Below are 20,307 nucleotides of genomic sequence, written 5' to 3'. Positions count from 1 at the left end.
CTTAGGTATTTATATATATTTATATAATGGTACTAATAAACATGGTATAAGGAAAAGGACTGGAGTAAGACATACTGGGTTCAAAGCCCATCTCATTTTTTCTTTTTATCTGAGTTTGAACAAGTTGTTTAACGTCTCTTGTTTCCTCATCTGTGCTAGCTCTTATGATTCTATGACCTAGTTAAAATTATTTCCTCAATTTTTTTTTTCAGAGCTGGTGGTTCCAGGATTTTCATAAGAATGACATTAGGGAGAGAAATCATGTCCCCTCTTCAATTGAGGTCTTCATCTTCATCAGCCAAAAAAAACTTTTTGAAGTGGGATCTGTCACCAGAACAAATTAAAGCAAGAACTGATGAACTCATACTACAAACCAAGGAAGTGTACGACACTGTTGGAATGCTTGATATTGGCAAAGTGACCTACGAAAATAGCTTACAGGCACTCGCAGATTTAGAAGTGAAATATGCAGGTGAGTATCAAGGCATTAGGGCATGTTGCTTTATATAACCCATTACTTTACATCATTCATGAAACAAAATATTTAGGAAGTAGCATAAAGCATTTTAAATTAAATTCAACAACTGGTCACCATCTTCTTTGTACAAGCTATTGGGCTTGCCCTAGGGATCAAAAGTCAAAATGGTAGATAGCCCCCTACCTTCAAGGACTTGCCCTCCATGAGGTCAGGGGTTCTTAACTTGAATACTATAAATTTATTTTAAAAATATTTTGATAACTATATTTCATTACATTTGGTTTTCCCTGTAATCTTATGTATGTTATTTTATGCATTTAATAGCATCCTTCTGAAAGGGAACCATTTATTTTTTATTTGAAATTTCTTATTTAATTAATTAATTTTGAGTATTTTTCCCATGGTTACATGACTCATGTTCTTTCTCTCCCCTCCTCCCCCTCCCCTGCAGCCAATGAGCAATTCCACTGGGTTTTACATGTGTCATTGATCAAGACCCATTTCCATATTATTGATACTTGCATGAGGATGATCATTTAGAGTCTACAACCCCAATCATATCTCCATTGACCCTTGTGATCAAGCAGTTGTTTTTCTTCTGTGTTTCTGCTCCCGCAGTTCTTTCTCTGGATGTGGATAGCATCTTTCTCATAAGTTCCTCTGAATTGTCCTGGATCATTGCCTTCCTGCTAGCAGAGAAGTCCAGTCTTTGTGTATAATGTTCTCCTGGTTCTGATCCTGAAAGGGGGCCAGACTTCACCAGACTGCCAAAGAGCCCCATGACACAAATAGATTACTACCCAAGATGGATATTACATTTATACCCATAAGTAAATACAATATAATTGACTGGACTTTGCAGATTAATTTTATTTTTTTTTGGCAGAAGAGTTAACTAATTGCTACATGTTAAATTTTCTTGTGTTTTAGGGGCAGCTAGGTGGCTCAGTGGATAGAGAACCCGGCCCAGTGATGGGGGCCGTTGAGACCTGAGACACTTCCTAGCTTTGTGACCCTGGACAAGTCCCTTAACCCCCATTGCCTAGCCCTTTCTGTTCTTCTGCCTTGGGAGCAATACTTAGTATCAGTTCTAAGAGAGAAAGTAAGAGATTTTTACAAATTGTCTTGTGTTCTGTTTTCTTTCCTTGTTCATTTTTTAGACATTTTAGTTTAATGGCATTATTTCTGGTTTCTCTGTAGATTTCAGACTGCATCATTTTTTTAAACTCTTATTTTCTGTCTTAGAATCAATACTAAATATTGAGGGGTTTTGTTTGTTTGTTTGTCTTAAACCTTTTCCTTCCATCTTGGAATCAATACTGTGTATCTCTAGGCCTGGCTCTCAATCCACTCAGCTACTCCGCTGCCCCTCAATATTGGTTGTAAGGCAGAAGAGTGGTCAGGGCTGGGCAGTTGGGGTTCAGTGGCTTGTTTAAGGTCACACAGCTAGGAAGTATCTGAGTCCCGATTTGAACCCAGGACCGGCCTGGCACTCTATCTTCTGAGCCACCTAGCTTCCCCAGCATAATTTCCTGAGCCTGGTTTTTCTTTTCTTTTTTTTTCTTGCAGTACATATTTCCGTATTTCTCATGCCAAAGCACGATTTTTTAAAAAACCAACTAACTCTCACCTCTGCGTCCCAAGTGCCACATTCCTGGCCATCTCCCAGCATCCTTCACATCTGCAAATGCCTGATGTAAGGTGTTGGGCGACCGCGATATTGACTGCCTATTTCAGCAGCAAGCACAAACTCTAGTTGTAGACCTTGGAAAATGAGTAAGCCAGGAAATCCCTTTCAACCTTCTTGTTGGTTTAAAACCAGGTCTCTAAGTTTGTGCCTCTTGGGTTACTGATTTGAGATCATGAGCCATTTAAATTCCCTTTTATTTTTTCAAGTTACTGTCAAAAAATCCAATCGAGATCGTAATTATATTATTAACCACATGCTTCTAAATGAATATTATGCATATTGGACTTGATAATCTCTGCTTTATTCTTCCTTTGGAAGGGAGAGTGGATTTATATTTAATCAGCTCTTAATAGCCTAATCATCACAATGTGGTGATGCATAAAGATGGCTCATTTACTGAGATATTTACAATGCTATTATAAAGGCGCTAATAAGGATTGCGTTTGTTATGTATCTAGACAAAGGAGTGGCTCCTCTGAGGCAGCTAAGTGGCACAGAGTGGCCGAGCTTGAGTCAGGAAGACTTGTTCCAAAGCCTAGCTCACTAGTTTATAGGATCCAAAGCAAGTCACCTAGCCACTGGCCACCTCCATTCCTGCAGTTGTAATATTGGAATCAGAAGAGCTTCTTAGGGGCAGCTGGGTGGCTCCATGGATTGAGAGGACTAGAGACTGGAGGTCCTGGGTTCAAATTTGACCTCAGACACTTTTTAGCTGTGTGACCCTGACCAAGTCACTTAACCCCAGCTGCCTAGCCCTTACTGCTCTTCTGCCTTAGAACCATCTAAGACAGAAGGTAAGGATTAAAAAAATAATTTATTAAGTCTTTCACATATTAAGGGTCACAATCTAAGCTCCTAATAAATAGCTCCTCCTCCAAAAATCAGATGCAGTGAAGATCTTTGACTGTATTTCACTATGTGGAACCAATATCATTTTACTTACCTGCTTCTGCAACTATGCCTTTGTAAAATTGGCCTGTTTTAGAGTGGCATTAAAAGACTTAAGAAAATCCAGGGTCTTTTATATTAGGTGCATGGATATGGGCAAGATTTTTGCCACATTGACAACCATACATTTAATTATAATTGAGAAAGGTAGGTGAGAAAAGATGTAGCCTGTACTGTAATAATAGAGAATGTTATTACTATGCTCAAGATACAGCATGTATAGTTTAATTTGTGCCCTGATATGGAAATGGAAGATGATTGTGATGACATCACAAATGAAGGGTTGCCTTAAATTTACAAAAATTAAAAAATAAATAAAATTAAAAAATAAATTCCACTGCAAAGCTTCACCAAATGGGTCCTTAGAATATTTTCCTGAATATAGTTTTGTTAGATGGTGTGAATCCTCTTTCTCTTCCAAAGATTATATTACATGTACAGAAGTCATTAGTAACAAATACTTCAAGAAAATAGTGAGATTTAATGGTATATAGTATAATCCATTGATTCTAGGATATTTGCTCCCCAAATAAAACATCTCTACTCATTCATAGTCAGTCTATCCCTTTCTACCAATTCCTTTCTACCTACAAATCTGTTCACATCTCTCTTCACCTATTCCTTATTCCTTATTCCACTTACTCCTTAATGATTTCCACTTAGACTTTTATCACTGTCAGTGTATTGAAACATCTTTCTCCTTAGTCACTGATCTTATTAGCAGATTCATTGTAGATGGGTTGTTTCATAGTAGGGTTTTGTATTGTTTTTGTTTTTTCCAGTTCCCATCCACCTTGATACCTTCTTCCTTGGTTTCCATGGCATTGTGCTCTCATGGTTTTCCCACAGAAGTGATATGTACCTCTCAGTCTTTCATTAGATTTTCATCTTCTGCTTCTCTAAACATGCCAACAAAATTCTTTCCTCGCCTATTTCCGAAGGCCAACAGTGAAAATTATGATGAAAGTTATGGTTCAGGATTAAGAAACAAGAGAGACCAAAGCCTAGTAGAAAAGTCAGAAATCTTACATGTATTTCACGAGCATTTTTTTCCTGAAGTGAATCAGAAGGCAGTAGACATTGTGAGCAACCAATAATATCTTTTTCTCTTTCTCTCTCTCACACATACACACACAAAAGGAACTGATTATCTGAACAGACAGGAAACCACTAGTTAGTAAAATGGAAGACATTTCTGAATCAACCGTCTGGATGTAGTCATACCATCACCCAGTGATAGCAGAGGTGAAAACATGAAGAGATAACATCTCTGGCAACAGAACAAATCATATTTAAACAAGCTGTTGATACTTTAAAAAAAACTGGAAATAAGATAAAAATAAAGACATTGACCTTGATTATCATAATTTCTTCAAGAACTTTAACTGATGGGGCAGAGTTCTTAAACAAGCAGGAGAAAAAGCCCAGAAGGTACCTTAGTACCTAGGTACCTCCACCTAAAAGATGTCTCACATGTAAAACCCAGTGGAAATGCAAGTCAGCTACAGGAGGCGGTTGGGAGGAGGGGAGAAAAAGAACATGAATCTTATAACCATGGAAAAATATTCTAAATTAACTAATTAAATAAATTTTTGGAAAAAATAAAAAATATCTCTTTACGAGGAAGGGAGAGACAGAAGCCAAAATCAATGCTAGTTTAGAAGACAAGTTTAATTGTAATCATTACAGGGGTAGATGGCAGAAGATTCCAAACAGAACCTAAATGAACAGAAAAAAAAGAGAAGGAGATGATGAGTCTACATAAAGCTGGGCAGGAGACCTAACCAGTCAAATAATTCCAAGAGCACTTATAGGTTTATTTAATCAAACAATTAAGGGTTGGAGTCCAAGTTCATAATAAATTACTCTTCATCCAAAACTCAGATCCAGTGAAGACTTTTGTCTGTATTTCACTATTGGGGAAAGGTGTCTACACAAACTGACTCTACTTCCTCTTCATTTACTTCTCAACTCTTTGCAATCAGGCTTTTGACCTCATTACTCAATTGAAAACTGCTCTTTTTTAAAAAAAACATTTAATTAGTCAATTTAGAACATTTTTCCTTGGTTATAAGAATCATATTCTTTCCCTCCCCTCCCCACCACTCCTTCCTATAGCTAATGCACAATTCCACTGGGTTTTACATGTGTCCTTGATCAAAACCTATTTTCATATTGTTGATATTTGCACTAGGGCAGGGGTCCCCAAACTACAGCCCACAGGCCACATGTGGCCCCCTGATTTTTTACTTTTTGATTTTTTTTACTTTTTTGATTTTTTACTTTAAAATAAGATATGTGCAGTGTGCATAGGGATTTGTTCATAGTTTTTTTTTTTTTAATAGTCCTCCGGCCCTCCAGCAGTCTGAGGGACAGTGAACTGCTCCCCTGTGTAAAAAGTTTGGGGACCCCTGCACTAGGGTGATTATTTAGAGTCTACATCCCCAATCATATCCCCCCTTGGCCCATATAATCAAGCATTTGTTTGTCATCTGTGTTTCTACTCCCACAGTTTCCTCTGAATGTGGATAGTGTTCTTTCTCGTAGGTTCCTCCAAGTTGTTCAGGATCACTGCCTTGCCACTAATGGAGAAGTCCATTACATTTGATTGTACCACAGTGTATCAGTCTCTGTGTACAATGTTCTCCTTGTTCTGCTCCTTTGCTCTGCATCACTTCCTAGAGGTTGTTCCAGTTCCCATGGAATTCCTCAAGTTTGCTATTCCTTTGAGCACAATAGTATTCCATCAACAACATATACCACAGTTTGTTCAGCCATTCCCCAATTGAAGGGCATCCCTTCATTTTCCAATTTATCTCTTTGGGGTACAAACCCAACAGAGCTATGGCTGGATCAAAGGGGAGACAGTCTTTTATCACCCTTTGGGCATAGTTCCAAATTGCCCTCCAGAATGGTTGGATCAATTCACAACTCTACCAGCAATGCATTAATGTCCCAACTTTGCCACATCCCCTCCAGTATTCATTATTTTCCTTTGCTGTCATGTTAGCCAATCTGCTAGGTATGAAGTGATACCTCAGAGTTGTTTTGATTTGCATCTCTCTGATTATAAGAGATTTAGAATACTCTTTCAAGTGCTTATTAATAGTTTTGATTTCTTTATCTGAAAATTGCCTATTCATGTCCCTTGCTCATTTATCAATTGGGGAACAGCTTGATTTTTTTGTATAAGTGATTTAGCTCTTTATAAATTTGAGTAATTAAACCTTTGTCAGAGGTTTTTGTTATAAAGATTTTTTCCCAATTTGTTGCTTCCCTTCTAATTTTGGTTGCATTGGTTTTGTTTGTACAAAACCTTTTTAATTTCATGTAATCAAAATTATTTATTTTATATTTTGTAATTTTTTCTAACTCTTGCTTGGTTTTAAAGTCTTTCCTTTCCCAAAGATCTGACATGTATACTATTCTGTGTTCATCTAATTTACTTATAATTTCCTTCTTTATATTCAAGTCATTCACCCATTCTGAGTTTATCTTGGATGTTGATCCAAACCCAATCTTTCCCATACTGTGAAAATTGCTCTTTCTAAAGTCATCGGTGACCCTTAATTGCCAAATATGATCATCTTTTTGAAGATCACATCCTTTTCTACCTATCTCAGCCTACTGAATTTGGCACTGGTGTCCACCCAATAATATTTTCTAAGTTTTCCTGACACTATTCTCTCTAGGCTCTCCTCCTAGCTGAATGTCTGCTTCTTGGTCTCCTTTGCTGGCTTATCATCTGTCTGATGATAGCTACACATGTTTCCTAAGATTCTTCCCTCTCTCTCTTGGTGACTTCATCAGGTCTCATCTCTTTGCAGATGACTATATCCTGATCTACATATACAATTCCATTCTCTTCCTTGAACTTTAGTTCCATGTCGTTGGTGGTCTATTAGACATTTCAAAATCGATATCCCACAGACATGTCTTGTACTCGATATATCTCAAAAAAACTAATTATCTTTCCCCCATAAACCCTCTTGTCTTCAAAATTTCCCTATTTCCAATGATAGCATCCTCCTCCTCCAGATGTCTGTGCTTGAAATCTCTGCATTGCCTTGGACTTCTCTTTCCCTCATTCTGTATCTCTGATCAGCTGTGAAATCTTACAAGTTTTACCTTCATGTCTCTAATATCTTACACTTTACCTTACTCTACTCACACAACTACTACCTTAATTTAAGCCCTCATCACCCTGCCTATATTATTGCAATAGGTTTCTAATTGGTCTCCCTGCCTTGCCCACCATCATTCCAGTCTATCCCATGCATGGCAGCCAAAGTAATTGTCATTGCCTGCAGATCTGACCTGTGACTCCTCTACTCAGTCAACCCCAGTGGCTTCCTGTTGCCTCTGGAACAAAACATAAACTGTTTAAATACATCTTGGCCCCAATTTATCTTTCTAGACTTGTTGGACATTGTTCCCCATCCTACTCTCTGTGACCTAGTCCAACTCACCCTTTCTCTTTTCCTCTCACAAAATCCTATCTTTCATATTTGTGCCTTTGCTCCCATCCATCTCGTGCCTGGAGTGCTCTCCCTCCTTACCTCTGCCTCCCAGAGGCTTCCTCTTTCTTTGAGATGAACTCAAGTACTGTCTTACCATGAATCCTTTCATGAGTCCCTACTACAACAAGAGCTTTCCCTCCTGGACAACCTAAAGGTGTCCTCCAACATTGTGCCTTGTGTAGGTCAAGATCCTGCAAAAGTGACTGATACCACAGCTAAGGAAATGTGTGGTGTTGAAGTGTTTTCTAGGTCTATTGAGGTTGTTCTATGTAGTCAAAATAGAAGAAATGGGATTCTTTATAAATGTTAGGAGTGGGGGCATCTGGGTAGCTCAGTGGATGGAGAGCCAGGCCTAGAGATGGGAGGTCCTGGGTTCAAATCAAGCTTCATATACTTCCCAGCTGTGTGACCCTGGACAAGTCACTTAACCCCTATTGCCTAGCCCTTACCACTTTTCTGCCTTGGAACCAATACACAGTATTGATTCGAAGGTAAGGATTTTAGAAAAATAAAAAATAAAAAAATAATAAATTCTAGGAGCCTATTGATGACTTCTTTTTATAAATTTGTAATTATAATTTTCTGTATTTGTACAATTTATAAATTTTGTAAATTCATAAATGATACAAGCCCTCCTTAATAAGACTCATGAATCACTCCCAAAGAGACTTGCTTAATAATGAACATTCACAGAAAAGAAAAAAAATTACATAAATGATGACTACATAAAGCAAAAATTATGACAGGCAACTGAAAGGGAATCCCATATATATGTATATGCATATGTACATATATGCATATGCATGTATATGTTTGTATGTTTTTATCCAGGACATAAATACAGAGGGATATGGAGTTTGACCCAGAACTAAAAAGGAAGAAGAGTGTGCTGTAATTCCCAGGAAGCTCCTTGGCACAAAAGTCATCTTTTAATATTAACATTCTCCTGATGATACCATTAATAAAAGTAGACAGCTTTAAATATATAATGCTTTGCAAAGCACCTTGTACAAGTATTTTCTGTTTGATTCTCACAATAACCCCAGGAGATAGGTTTTGTTATTGGCCCCATTTTACAAATGAGGAAATAAATGAGGAGGCTTAATCTGCATCACTCAGCTGATAAATGACTGAGGCAGAATTTGAATTTAGATCTTCTTAACTCCAGTTCCAGTGCTCCATTCACTGAGCCATCCTCACTGTCTATAATTTTGCCCTGATGTAACTCATATTTTACCTGCCCATCCAAATTTCAGTCCTACTTCTTCAACTACCTGTTGAACACGCATGCTTGGCTAATCTTCTATCACCTCAAACTCTAGATGTACTAATTAAACTAATCTTTCCCTTCAAACCAGGTTTCCCTTTGGTCTACTGTCATTATCCTAATAAGTTTTGCAGGTTGAAATAGAAATTAGTGAACCAAGTACCCAGAAGTGATTGTTTAACCATTGAAGTGGATGAGATTGGCCAAAGAGAGAGAAAGAGTCAGTTGGTCCATGCAATGGTTGATAATCTCTAACAAAGTATTTCAGTAATCATATCTGTGACATCTCTTAAGCTAGTCCCTGAATGTCCTGCTACCTGTAATGTTCCAAAATGGACCTGGCAATAATCCAAGAAGTAAACACATTTGCAGTTATATTCTGACTGGCCCCATGGAGAGAGATGTAGCCAAAGAGTTTTCCTAATCTTCAAGTGGTTTCCTTATCATTTCAAGAGCCTTCCCAAGTATACAAAATGAGAAAGAAACATTCATAATTTATATTTGTGGAAAATACTTCAGCGCAACACTGGTTGGAGTGGTATGACATCACTTAGTAATTTTCTCTGCCAACAGTGGAAAGAAGCATGCTGGATTTCCCCCAGCACGTCTCCCCTGACAAAGATGTACGAGCAGCAAGTACAGATGCTGACAAAAGACTTTCTCGTTTCGACATTGAGATGAGCATGAGAGAAGATATTTTTCGGAGAATTGTTCATCTACAGGTAAATTTTTTTTTCAATGAATAGAAAAACTTCACACATCTGTAAAAACTATTTGAATCTTCCTATCAGTCTCATCTTCAGATGCTTGTAACACTAGATATAATTAGCTATGTTTATGTTAACTAAATTCTTTTCAAATTGAGGATCAAAATTAAAGCTGTGCTTTATGTATGTATAACTATCCGTGTAGAATTTTATGTAACAAGTTTGGCTTTTCTTTCTAATTAAAATCTTCTAAGCATAACATATTCATTAGCTAGAACCCACTAAAACCTTAACAATGTCAATCTCATAGTAACTACATTGTATTTCTGACTCTAATGGTGACACCATGTTGATGTTGAAAGCCAGAGTCAATCCTATATGTTATCCTTACATTTTGCAGGCCTGGCGGGAATTAAGAATAATGAATGTTCTAGGTGGGTCCGCCTTCAAAGATATGTTGTTTTGCTTCCTAGAATTTTTATTTTTTATTTGTCTTTGCTTTTAATATGTAGTTCTGTAGTATTTCTATTGTTTGTTCAAAAAATAATGGCATTTTAACTCCAAGTTTTTGTTTAATTTTGCATGTTTCTTTTGCAAGATTGATTTTGGGTTGCACCCTTTTAACCATCTTGTGCTTTAAATTGATATGCAGCATTAATTTTGTAATGTTTAAAAAATGTTTTTCAAAATCACCATACTTAAAATCCTGAAATTTTTTAGATGTGCCTAACATTTATGTAGTATCCATTGTCCTATCTCACCCAAGTATTTTTCCCTCTTTAAAATTCACCAACAACCATGGCTTATGGTAGGCTACCCTTACCATGATGAAAATTAAATAAATGGAAATCTCATTACCAGTGCTGTTGTCCAAATGAATTCCTTTTTTTCCCCCCTCTTGAACCAGATCCAACCTCCTCAAAAAGGAGTTAGATATAAAATTGTGGTTGTTCCAAATATTCATTTTCTATTTCATTCCATATTCCAAGTTCCTGTATGACTTTTTAGAATACATATTGGTGTGTTTTAGAAGTGTTTTCTCTTTTGTTGTTGTTGTTGTTGAGTCATGTCTGACTCTCCACAGCCCCATTCGGGGTTTTCTTGGCAGATACTGGAGTGGTTTGCCTTGTCCTTCTCCAGTTCATTTGCCAGATGAGGAAACTGATGCAAACAGGATCAAGTGACTTGCCCAGTGTCACATACCTCACAGTTTTCTGAAACTAGATTTGAACTCAGGAAGATGAAGGGGGGAGAGAGAGCACGCTGTGTGCCATCTTTGGAATTTGTGCCATAGGTTCACCATCCCTGGCCTAACCCTTACTGATCTCTTGTATTAGAACAAATATACAGTATTAATTCCAATAGGGAAGGGAAGGGTTTAAAAAAAAAAAGAGGGAGGTCAGGGGAACAGTAGGGGGCATCTTGTTGCATGGAGTTAAAACCCAGAAAGCAGCAGGGGCCAAGAGGCAGGAGCTGAGAGTCTACTAGGGAAGGCATTGGGAGGAGTTTGGTCTCTGCCCTCCAATCAGAGGGGAGAACTGGCTGAGGGAGTAGTGTCAATCAAGGCTTGAGTCAGCAGCCGTGGGTGAGCTTAGCCATAACCAGCTTATCCCAGAAGGGATAGTTTGTTAGGTGGAGTTGGAAGGAGAGGTTACAGAGTGTTATCTCCCCAGAGCACTGGGTACACTGCAAAGTAGGAGGAGTTACTAAAACATAGGCACTTAAAAGCAGGATTATTTCTGGTTTTCCCTGTAGTATCCTAAGTAAAAGACAGCGATGGTAAAAATGGTACAGTAAAGCCTAAGGTGAATGGGACAAAGAGCGCTTACCATTTTACCGCATTCTCTTTCATTTTATGAGAGTGTAATGAGGAGCTTGTGCATGCCTTCAGAGTCTCAGGATATCACCAATGTGGATTGTAACCAAATGCAGTACAGTATTAGCCAAATTGGATGCAGAGTTCAGTTTTAGATCTTGCTGCATTTTGGCTGGTAAGCAACCATTAGAAACTTGATCAAGAACTCATAAAATAAACCTGCTTTTTGCTCTCTTTCCTTCCTTTCCTTCCCTTCCCTTTCCTTCCCCCTTCCCTTTTCCCTTTCCCTTTCTTTTCCCCGTTTCTTTTCTCCTTCCCCTTCTCTTCCCTTACCTTTTCCCTTTCCCTTTCTTTTCTCTTTTCTTTCCCCTTCCCTTTCCCCTTTCCTTTTCCCTTTCCCTTTCTTTTCCCTTTCTTTTCCCTTTTCTTTCCCCTTCCCTTCCCTTTCCTTCCCCCTTTCCTTTACCCTTTCCCTTTCTTTCCCCTTTTCTTTTCTCTTTTCTTCCCCCTTTCCTTTTCCCTTTCCCTTTCTTTTCCCTTTTCTTTCCCCTTTCCTTTTCCCTTTCCCTTTTCTTCCCCCTTCTCTTTCCTTCCCCCTTTCCTTTTCCCTTTCCCTTTCTTTTCTCTTTCCTTCCCCCTTTCCTTTTCCCTTTCCCTTTCTTTTCTCTTTTCTTTCCCCTTTCCTTTCCTCTCCTTTTCCAACCTCTTACCTTCCATCTTAGAATCAGTACTGTGTATTGATTCCAAGGCAGAACAAAGGTAAGGGCTAGGCAATGGGGGCTGAGGGTCTTGCCCAGGGTCACACAGCTGGGAAGTGTCCGAGTTCAGAACTGGACCAGGACTTCCTGTCTTTAGGCCTGGCATTCTATCCACTGAGCCAACCAGCTGTGCCCCCTCTTTACCCCTTTTCTAAGATGCAACTGCTCTGCTCAGCAGGGCAACTATCTTTGTTTATCCCACATTTAGGATACCTCCTTGCTTACTTTGTCCTATTTTCTTTGTTAGATTATGAACTGCTTTAGAACAGGAAATGGGTCTTAGTCATCTTTGTAGAACCCGCAGCACCAGGCCTACAGAAGGCAGTCAGTAAACAAGTGAAGGAATGAATATGATGAATGACCCATAGAGCTATTGAAAACATGTCTTTTCAGGTTTTTTTCCAGAAGGATGTGTATTTTCTATGGGAATGATTCACCATTGTTTATTGAGTTTATTGACACAGATTCCAGAATCACTTCCTTGAGAAACCAAAAGCAGGGTAGATTTTGCTTTCACCTGTCTTTGTGAGATTTGGGGGTATCCTTGCTTAGGATCATTGAGCTAGAGTTTGGAGGGAGCTCAGAGACCACCTTGTTTTAGCTAACCCTTACTTTACAAATGAGGAGACAGAGACGGAGGGTCATGACTTGCCTGGGGTCACACATTCCATAAGCTTCCGAAGTGGGATTTGAACCCTGGTCCTCTTCTTCCTTGGATAATGTTCTTTCTGGACCAGATGACTTTAAAGATTATTCCCGGTCTTGTGATTATATTCCTATACTTTGGGAGCATTGATTTCCCAAACATTTATGGTGAGCCTGCTTATCTGCAAAGTATTCCCCTAAGCTCTGCCTAAGAAGCCGAGTATACAATGAATGGTCCCAGTTTTCAGAGAACACTCTCATGAACAAAAAATAAATACTAAATAGAGTGTGAAAGATTATGAAAGCCACTAAACAAAGGCTATTATAGTTTATAGGAAGGAAGAGGGATTACTTTTGCTTAGGGAAGTAAAGTTTTTGAAGCATGAACTTGGAAACAGAAGAATTTGTTGAAGACAAACTTTATCAGTGCCCTGGAAGAAATGTTTGCTCTCAAAGATGCCACAAGTAAAAACCTCTTCTAAATTGTAGTCTTTAATTTCCGTTTGAAGTCCTACCCTAAAATCAGAAACTAATTTGACACTAGTCCTTTTTAAAAAATAATTTTTTAACTTCTTGTTTACATAACCTTGATTTTTAGATTTATCCCTCCTATCCCTATATTTTAAAGAGAAAAAAAATAAAATGTCAACTACAATTGAATATAAATGAAATGTTCAAAACCTGTTGTTGTCTGTCAATTGTGAATCTTAAAATTGCTCAGACTCTACTTCAGAAGATTTGATTAAGCTATTCCCCATTTTCTACAATGTAGGTACTTGGTCAGGAATGTATTGAGAACTTTTAAAATTACTCCATCCTGCTCAGACAATGCCTTAGGGGAAGATAAAGTGGTAAAATTCCTGATTGAACAATGAAAAGTTCACAACTCATACTTATAGTGAAGCAAAAACCCTAAGGTAGGTGGTCTATTTTAGATCTAATACAAAAAGGTGATAAGTACCTATAAAGGTTAAATTAATGACCAAAAGGTCAAGCAACTTACAAAGGGCAAGCTTAGCAAAGAGATGTGAAATACTCAGAAGATATAATCTAGCCAGAGAAGGTGATAACAAAAGAAGATGTGAACTAAGAATGGTCAGTCCTGGGGAAAACATCTACTGTGATTGGTAGATGTGAAAATTTAGGGGAGGTGACACAAGAGGAAATTTCTTTAAAAGGAAGGAGAGTTTGAAATTAAGAGAGTTGGAGTTCGTACTAGTTGGAGTTCGTAGTTCAGTTAGGGAGTTTGGAGTTAGTTGAAGGTGCTGGGTCTCTGAACTCAGTTCGGGAGTTGAGGATTTCCGTGAAGGACTGGAGTTTTGCTTGGGACAAATTTTGTGATGAGTGATAAAAGACTGACTAGTCTCTGTTAAGGCTCAGCCTAGGCCCTTCATACTATTTTCTCTTATTCTCTCTCTCTCCCTTTCCTTAATTCCTTCATTTGTATTAATTAAAATCTCCATAAAACCCAGCTAACTTGGGTATTTTCATATTTGGGAATTTTTCCCATGGCGACCACTTATTTTTAATATAAATCAAGACACTAAAAATTATCTTTATAGTTTGGCAATTCACAGTCTTGAAATCCACATTTTCACAGTTACACAATCATGGTTTACTCTTTGTGACCCCATTTAGGGTTTTCTTGATAAAGATACTGGAGTGGTTTGCCATTTCCTTCTCCAGCTCATTTGACAGAGAAGGAAACTGAGGCAAACAGGGTTAAGTGACTTGCCCAGGGTCACCCTGCTAGCAGTTGTCTGAGGCTGCATTTGATTCCAGACCCAACACTCTATTCAATGCACCATGTAGAGAGAGAGATTTTTTCCATTCATCTTCTGGGGTCAAACTTGATTATGATAATTATACAGCATTCAGTTTTTATTTTTATTCTTTATATTTACATTGTTGTTATTGTATATGTCATGTTTTGGGTTCTGCTTTTTTTAATACATCAGTTCATACAAACCTTCTCATGTATCTCTAAGTTCTTGAAATTTATAATTCCTTATGACAGAATAACATTTCATTGCATTCATACACCACAATTTCTTTAACCATTCCACAAATGATTGTCATCTATTTAGTTTCCGTTCTTGACTACTTCAAAAGGTACTTCCATGAGTATTTTGATCTTCATGACACCTTTCTCCCTCCTTTACCTTCTTGGGATATATCTCTAGGTCAGAGGACATGGACATACTTTCTTCTCCAGAATGATTGGACCAATTCGCCAAAAATGTGTCAGTATACCTTCCAAATAGCAGACACTTTAAAAAAATAAATATCTATTACTATCTCTTTTTTATCACTTATATTTCTTATGCCTCCCAGCTCCCTTCTCCAAGAATCATACTTTTTACAGGGAAGAAAAGAAAAAAATGGTTCAGCAAAACCAATACATTTGAAATCTGCAATGAGTTGTAGTCACCTCCCTTCCCAATAAAGAAAGGAATATGCCTTCTTAAGATATATATTCTTGGAGGAAGCTAGGTAGCTCAAAGGATTGAGAACCAGGCCTAGAGTCAGGAGGGTTCAAATGTGGCCTCAGACACTTCCTAGTTGGGTGACCTTGGTCAAGTCACTTAGCCCCCATTGCCTTGCCCTTACCACTTTTCTGCCTTAGAATCAACACATAGTATTGATTGATTCTAAGGCAGAAGGGAAGGACTTAAAAAACTTTTTAAAGAATATATATCTTCTCAAATAACAGAACTTGGTGATTATAATTTCAAAACCAATTTATTTTCTTTTTAAATAAGTTTTTTTTTTGTTTTTACATTACTTAAAAATTTCCCCAAATCCCTCTCTCTTCCAAAGAGTTATTCTGTATAACAAAATAATCTTTTTAAAAAAAGAGAAGAAAGAGAAAAGGCAGCAAAACCAATCAATACATTTTTTAAAATGTATCTGAAAATATATATAGTATTATATACCCATGGACCTCCTATAGAGGAATGGGATAAGGGTATCTTCTCATTACTGTTCTTTGAGACTTAGTCTTTGTGATTGTGTAAAGTTGTTTTGTATGTGGTCATTCTTTCCATTCATATTGTTGTAGTCATTACATACATTTTTCCCCCTGGCTCTGCTTACTTCACTCTGTATCAGTTGATGTAAGACTTTCCATGTTTTGCTGTATTCATCCTGTTTGTCATTTCTTACAGCACAGTAATATCCCATTACTCTGACATACTTCAGCTTGTTTAACCATTCCCCAGTCGATGGACATCTATTTCAAGTGATACTCTCAAATATGTGAAATTTGTCAAGACCAGATTATTGATGCCATAGTTTAATTTTTAAAACAATTATTTATAATCCTTTTCATGAGCTCCACTGTTGATCTCTAGAAGCTGAAAGTTAAACCAAAGATGTATTTTTATCTACTTCGTTCAGTACATGCAGTAATGTACTTATTGCATACTGAACATTAGGGGCCATATTGTGGGAACCTGTATAATCCATTTAAGCTGAGGCAAATTTCAGCACAAGGCTTGAACCCTCTCCTTTGGAAGTATACTACTAAAAAGCCCTAGAAATATTTTTGCTCTAATGGAGTTCGATTCAATAACATTTTTAAATGCTTTTAAAAAACTGAATCAGTGATTTTATTGTTGTAGAAAACATTTTAAAGTATATTAATTTTTTTCCAATTACATGTAAAAAATTTTAACATTTGTTTTGATAATTTTGAATTCCAAATTCTCTCCTCTCCCTTTCTCCTCCTTCATTAAGAAGACATAACTTGATATAGGTTATACATGTGTAGTTATGTAAAACATTTCCATATTAGTTGTGTTGTAGAAAAAAAGAAACCATAGACCAAAACCCCCCCAAGAAAAATAAAGTTTAAAAAAAGTATACTTTGATCTGCATCCAGGCTCCATCAGTTCTTTCTTGGAAGATGGATAGTAGTTTTCATCATAATTCCTTGATAACTGTCTTGAATCATTGTATTATTGAGAATAGCTACATCATTTACAATTGGTCATTGTACAATATTACTGTCTATAATGTCCTCCTGATTCTGCTCACTTCACTCTACATCAGTTCATGTAAGTTGTTCCAGATTTTTCTGAAAGCATCCTGCTTGTCATTTCAAATAGCACAATGGTACTCCATCATGTGTATTACAACTTGCTCAGCCATTCCTTTTTTAGTGGGCATCCCCTCAAATTCCAATTCTTTGACACAATAAAAAGAGCTGCTATAAATATTTTATACATCTAGATAATTTTCTTTCTTTTTTTAACCCTTATCTTTTATAAACATTAGGACTAGGCAATGATAATCCCCATTACAGTAACTTCCCAAGGGTCACACAGCTAGGAAGTGTCTGAGGCCAGATTTTAAGCTAGGACTTCCCATCTCTAGGCTTGGTTCTCAATCCACTAAGCTACCCAGCTGTCCCCACTTTTTAAAAATAACTTTGAGATAAATAATGATATTGCTAGATCTAAGAGTATATGCAATTTTATAGCCTTTTGGGCATAGTTACAAAATGTTCTCCAGAATGATTGATTCACTTCACAATTCCACCAACAATGCATTAGTGATTTAGTTAAGTTATCTCACATCCATAGGAAATAGCTCTTGGAGGAACTCCTTGGATCAGTATAGATTAGTACCTTCTCTGCCACAGATTTTCAGAGTTGCCTGGAGTACTGAAAGATTAAGCAACTTGCTCAGTGTCAAACCAGCCCTATGTATCAGAAGTGGAATTTGAAACTGGACCTTCCTGTATTGACCTCATTACTTCCATTCAGAAATATAATATGTGAGGTCATTGTGATAGAAGAAGAAAGTACTTCTTGTGTGTGTGTGTGTCTGTGGTAGAAGTAAAAAGACTGCAGGTTTTGGAGTTGGAGGACTTATACTCAAATGTTAGCTCCTCTCCTTACTACCTCCCCTGTCTAGGAAGCCCTGAGACTTAGATCCCTAGGTCTTACTTACAATTTGTAGGGATTAGATTTATGGTTAGACTAAATATAAGAGAATGTGATTGCCAATTTTTTAAAAATTACTACAGTTCAAATAAAAATGACTTTTTAAGCAGATTTATTTACAAAAAGAGAAAGTGAAAGCAGAGAAATGTAAAAGAGGCTAGAGAAGATATCTATCCTATCACACTAGATATTTATTCCAACCCCTGGCACAACCCAGGCAGGGCTCATTAATCCTCAGCCGGAGAACCATCAGCCCAAGGACTAGCCTCCTCCAAGATGGGAAGTCCTCTCTGGAAACTAATCTCTCCAGAAACCAGGAAAGGAGTCAAATTTTCACTCACCCAAGCAGTGGCTCCAAAGGGAGAGGATTCAAGAATAATCTTGTCAGAGTCCCAGGTCCTCCACACTCCAGAGCTGGAAGACTTCCTGAAAGGAAGTTTAGATCCCTTTTTAAAGATCCCTTTTTTTACTACACTTTCTGTCCCTTCTTCCACTTTACAGGGACCAATTGCAGTCTTTAAATTTGCTTAACACTTCCCAGGGTGCAGTCAGTTACTTCTGGAGGTCTAAACCACTTTAATAAATGGTTTGTGAACCTCCCCTACTTAGTGTTTAAGTAGGGGTGTCTTCACTTTTCGTTGATTAAATTTAAAACTAGACAAGGGGAGAGTTAATCCTATTTTCATAAATTAAAATAAAAGGCATAGATCTGTAAGAAGCCTGAAAATATGGTGTGAAAAGAGCTAATTCCTTATTTTTTAGGTTTACTTATTTCTCTAGTTTGGCCTCAAAAATCTTTAGCATATAAAAGGTTGTTTGCTTTTTAAATTTTGAAAAGTTAATAAGATAATTCACTTGATTCCTACCTATTCGTCTCTACCAAGTGAACTAGAGTCCTTTTTTAAAAATGCAATGTAAATAATAAACTTGAACTTTAGCCAGTGAAACTAAGAAGTTATATGTTTTAAACATCATAATCCTCATTCCTGAGCCACAGTTGGGGTGGCTTAGCCCCTAGTACTTATTTATACTTCTCTTTTATTGTAGAAACTTCCCAAAGAAATTGCACTTAAATTCTGAGAAAGAAAGAATAAGCAAGAATCATAAACATGCAGCTTATTATTGTTTCCCCACAAAATGGCACAAAAAAAACTGTCAAGTATTTACATTTTTTTAATTGTCAAGTGTTATTAAATTATTTTTTTTTCATTATGAACTAGAAAAATCATTAACAAATACAAGCGAGAAAAAAGCTTTTTATAAGATCATGAATCTATTTCATAAATTTTTAAATATACTTAGCAGTTTAACATGGAATACCAACATTTGCCCAATTTGTATGTTTCCTTAACTGCCTTCTGTTCTCTTCCAGGTATTTTTAAATGTTTGATACTTTTGCCTTTTTTTTTGCATTTACCACCACTTTCATTCCTCTCACACAAAAAAAAAGTATTTCCTTTTTAAAAATATGTATAATCAAACCAAAAAAATTTGTGTGATTGATCATGTTGGAAAATATATCGTCTTGTGCACCTACAATCTGTCAGTTATCCAAGAGATAGGAAGCATTATTCTTTATCAATCTTCTGGAGTTGTGATTCGTTCAAAGTTTGTGAGTCTTAAAATTTTTTTTATTTTATTTTTTCAGTTTCAAAATCTTTTTTCTCAACCTGCCACCTTCTCACTCATTGAATAAGAAAAGAAATGCATGTAACAAATAAGCATAGACATACAAAACAGATTCCCACATTGCCCATCATCAGTCTTCTGGATTGTGGTTGATCATTATGTTGAACAGAGTTGTTAAGTTTTTCTAAATTGTTTGTCTTTACCATATTGCTATTATATAAGTTGTTCTTTTGGTTCTGTTTACTTTCCTGGGCTTCAGTTCATATAAGTCTTCCTGGGTTTCTCAGAAACCATCATTTTCATCATTTCTTATGACACAGCAGTATTCCATTACATTCATATACCATAATTTGTTCAGCTGTTCCATGATTGAATCGCACCTCCTTTGTTTCCAACTCTTTCTCATCACAAAAAGAGCTGCTATAGGAGGTAGCTAGATAGCTCAGTGAATTGAGAACCAAGTCTCAAGATGGGAGGGTCTGAGTTCAAATTTGACCTCAGACACTTCCTAGCTGTGTGACCCTGAAAAAATCAATTAACTCTCATTGTCAGGCCTTACCACTCTTCTGTCTTAGAATCAGTACACACAATATTCATTCTAAGATGGAAAGTAAGGAGTTAAGAAGAAAAAAAAAAGAGCTTCTACAAATATTTTCCCCCCTATGTATACTTTTCCTTATTCTTTAATCTCTTTGTGGTATTGACCTCATAGTAATTCCTCCAGGTCAAAGGGCACAATTTAATAACTAGAGGAGTAATTCTAAATTGCTTTCCCATGGAGCTGAAACAATTCATAGTTCCACTAACAATTCATTAATATGTCTGTTTCCCCTCAGCTCATCTAGTATTTTTTTTTCACTTTTGCCAATCTGTTATAAAGTTATAAAGTAGAATCTCAGA

The 20,307-nt window shown here is 37.0% G+C and overlaps 1 protein-coding gene across 3 annotated transcripts in view; it reads left to right on the top strand.

The window, feature by feature from the left end:
• Positions 1-20,307, top strand: part of NLN (neurolysin) — a 146,011-nt gene that overhangs the window by 40,652 nt on the left and 85,052 nt on the right. For all 3 annotated transcript variants that reach the window (XM_056824852.1, XM_056824853.1, XM_056824855.1), the window contains exons 2-3: positions 213-472; positions 9,477-9,625. In XM_056824852.1, coding sequence (XP_056680830.1) covers positions 213-472; positions 9,477-9,625 — 409 coding nt within the window. The remainder of the gene's footprint in view (positions 1-212; positions 473-9,476; positions 9,626-20,307) is intronic.

The sequence above is a fragment of the Monodelphis domestica genome, chromosome 3 (genome assembly GCF_027887165.1).
Source record: "Monodelphis domestica isolate mMonDom1 chromosome 3, mMonDom1.pri, whole genome shotgun sequence".
NCBI lineage: Eukaryota > Metazoa > Chordata > Mammalia > Didelphimorphia > Didelphidae > Monodelphis > Monodelphis domestica.
Note: the sequence above shows the minus strand (reverse complement) of the source record. Positions and strands in the feature narration are given on the sequence as shown.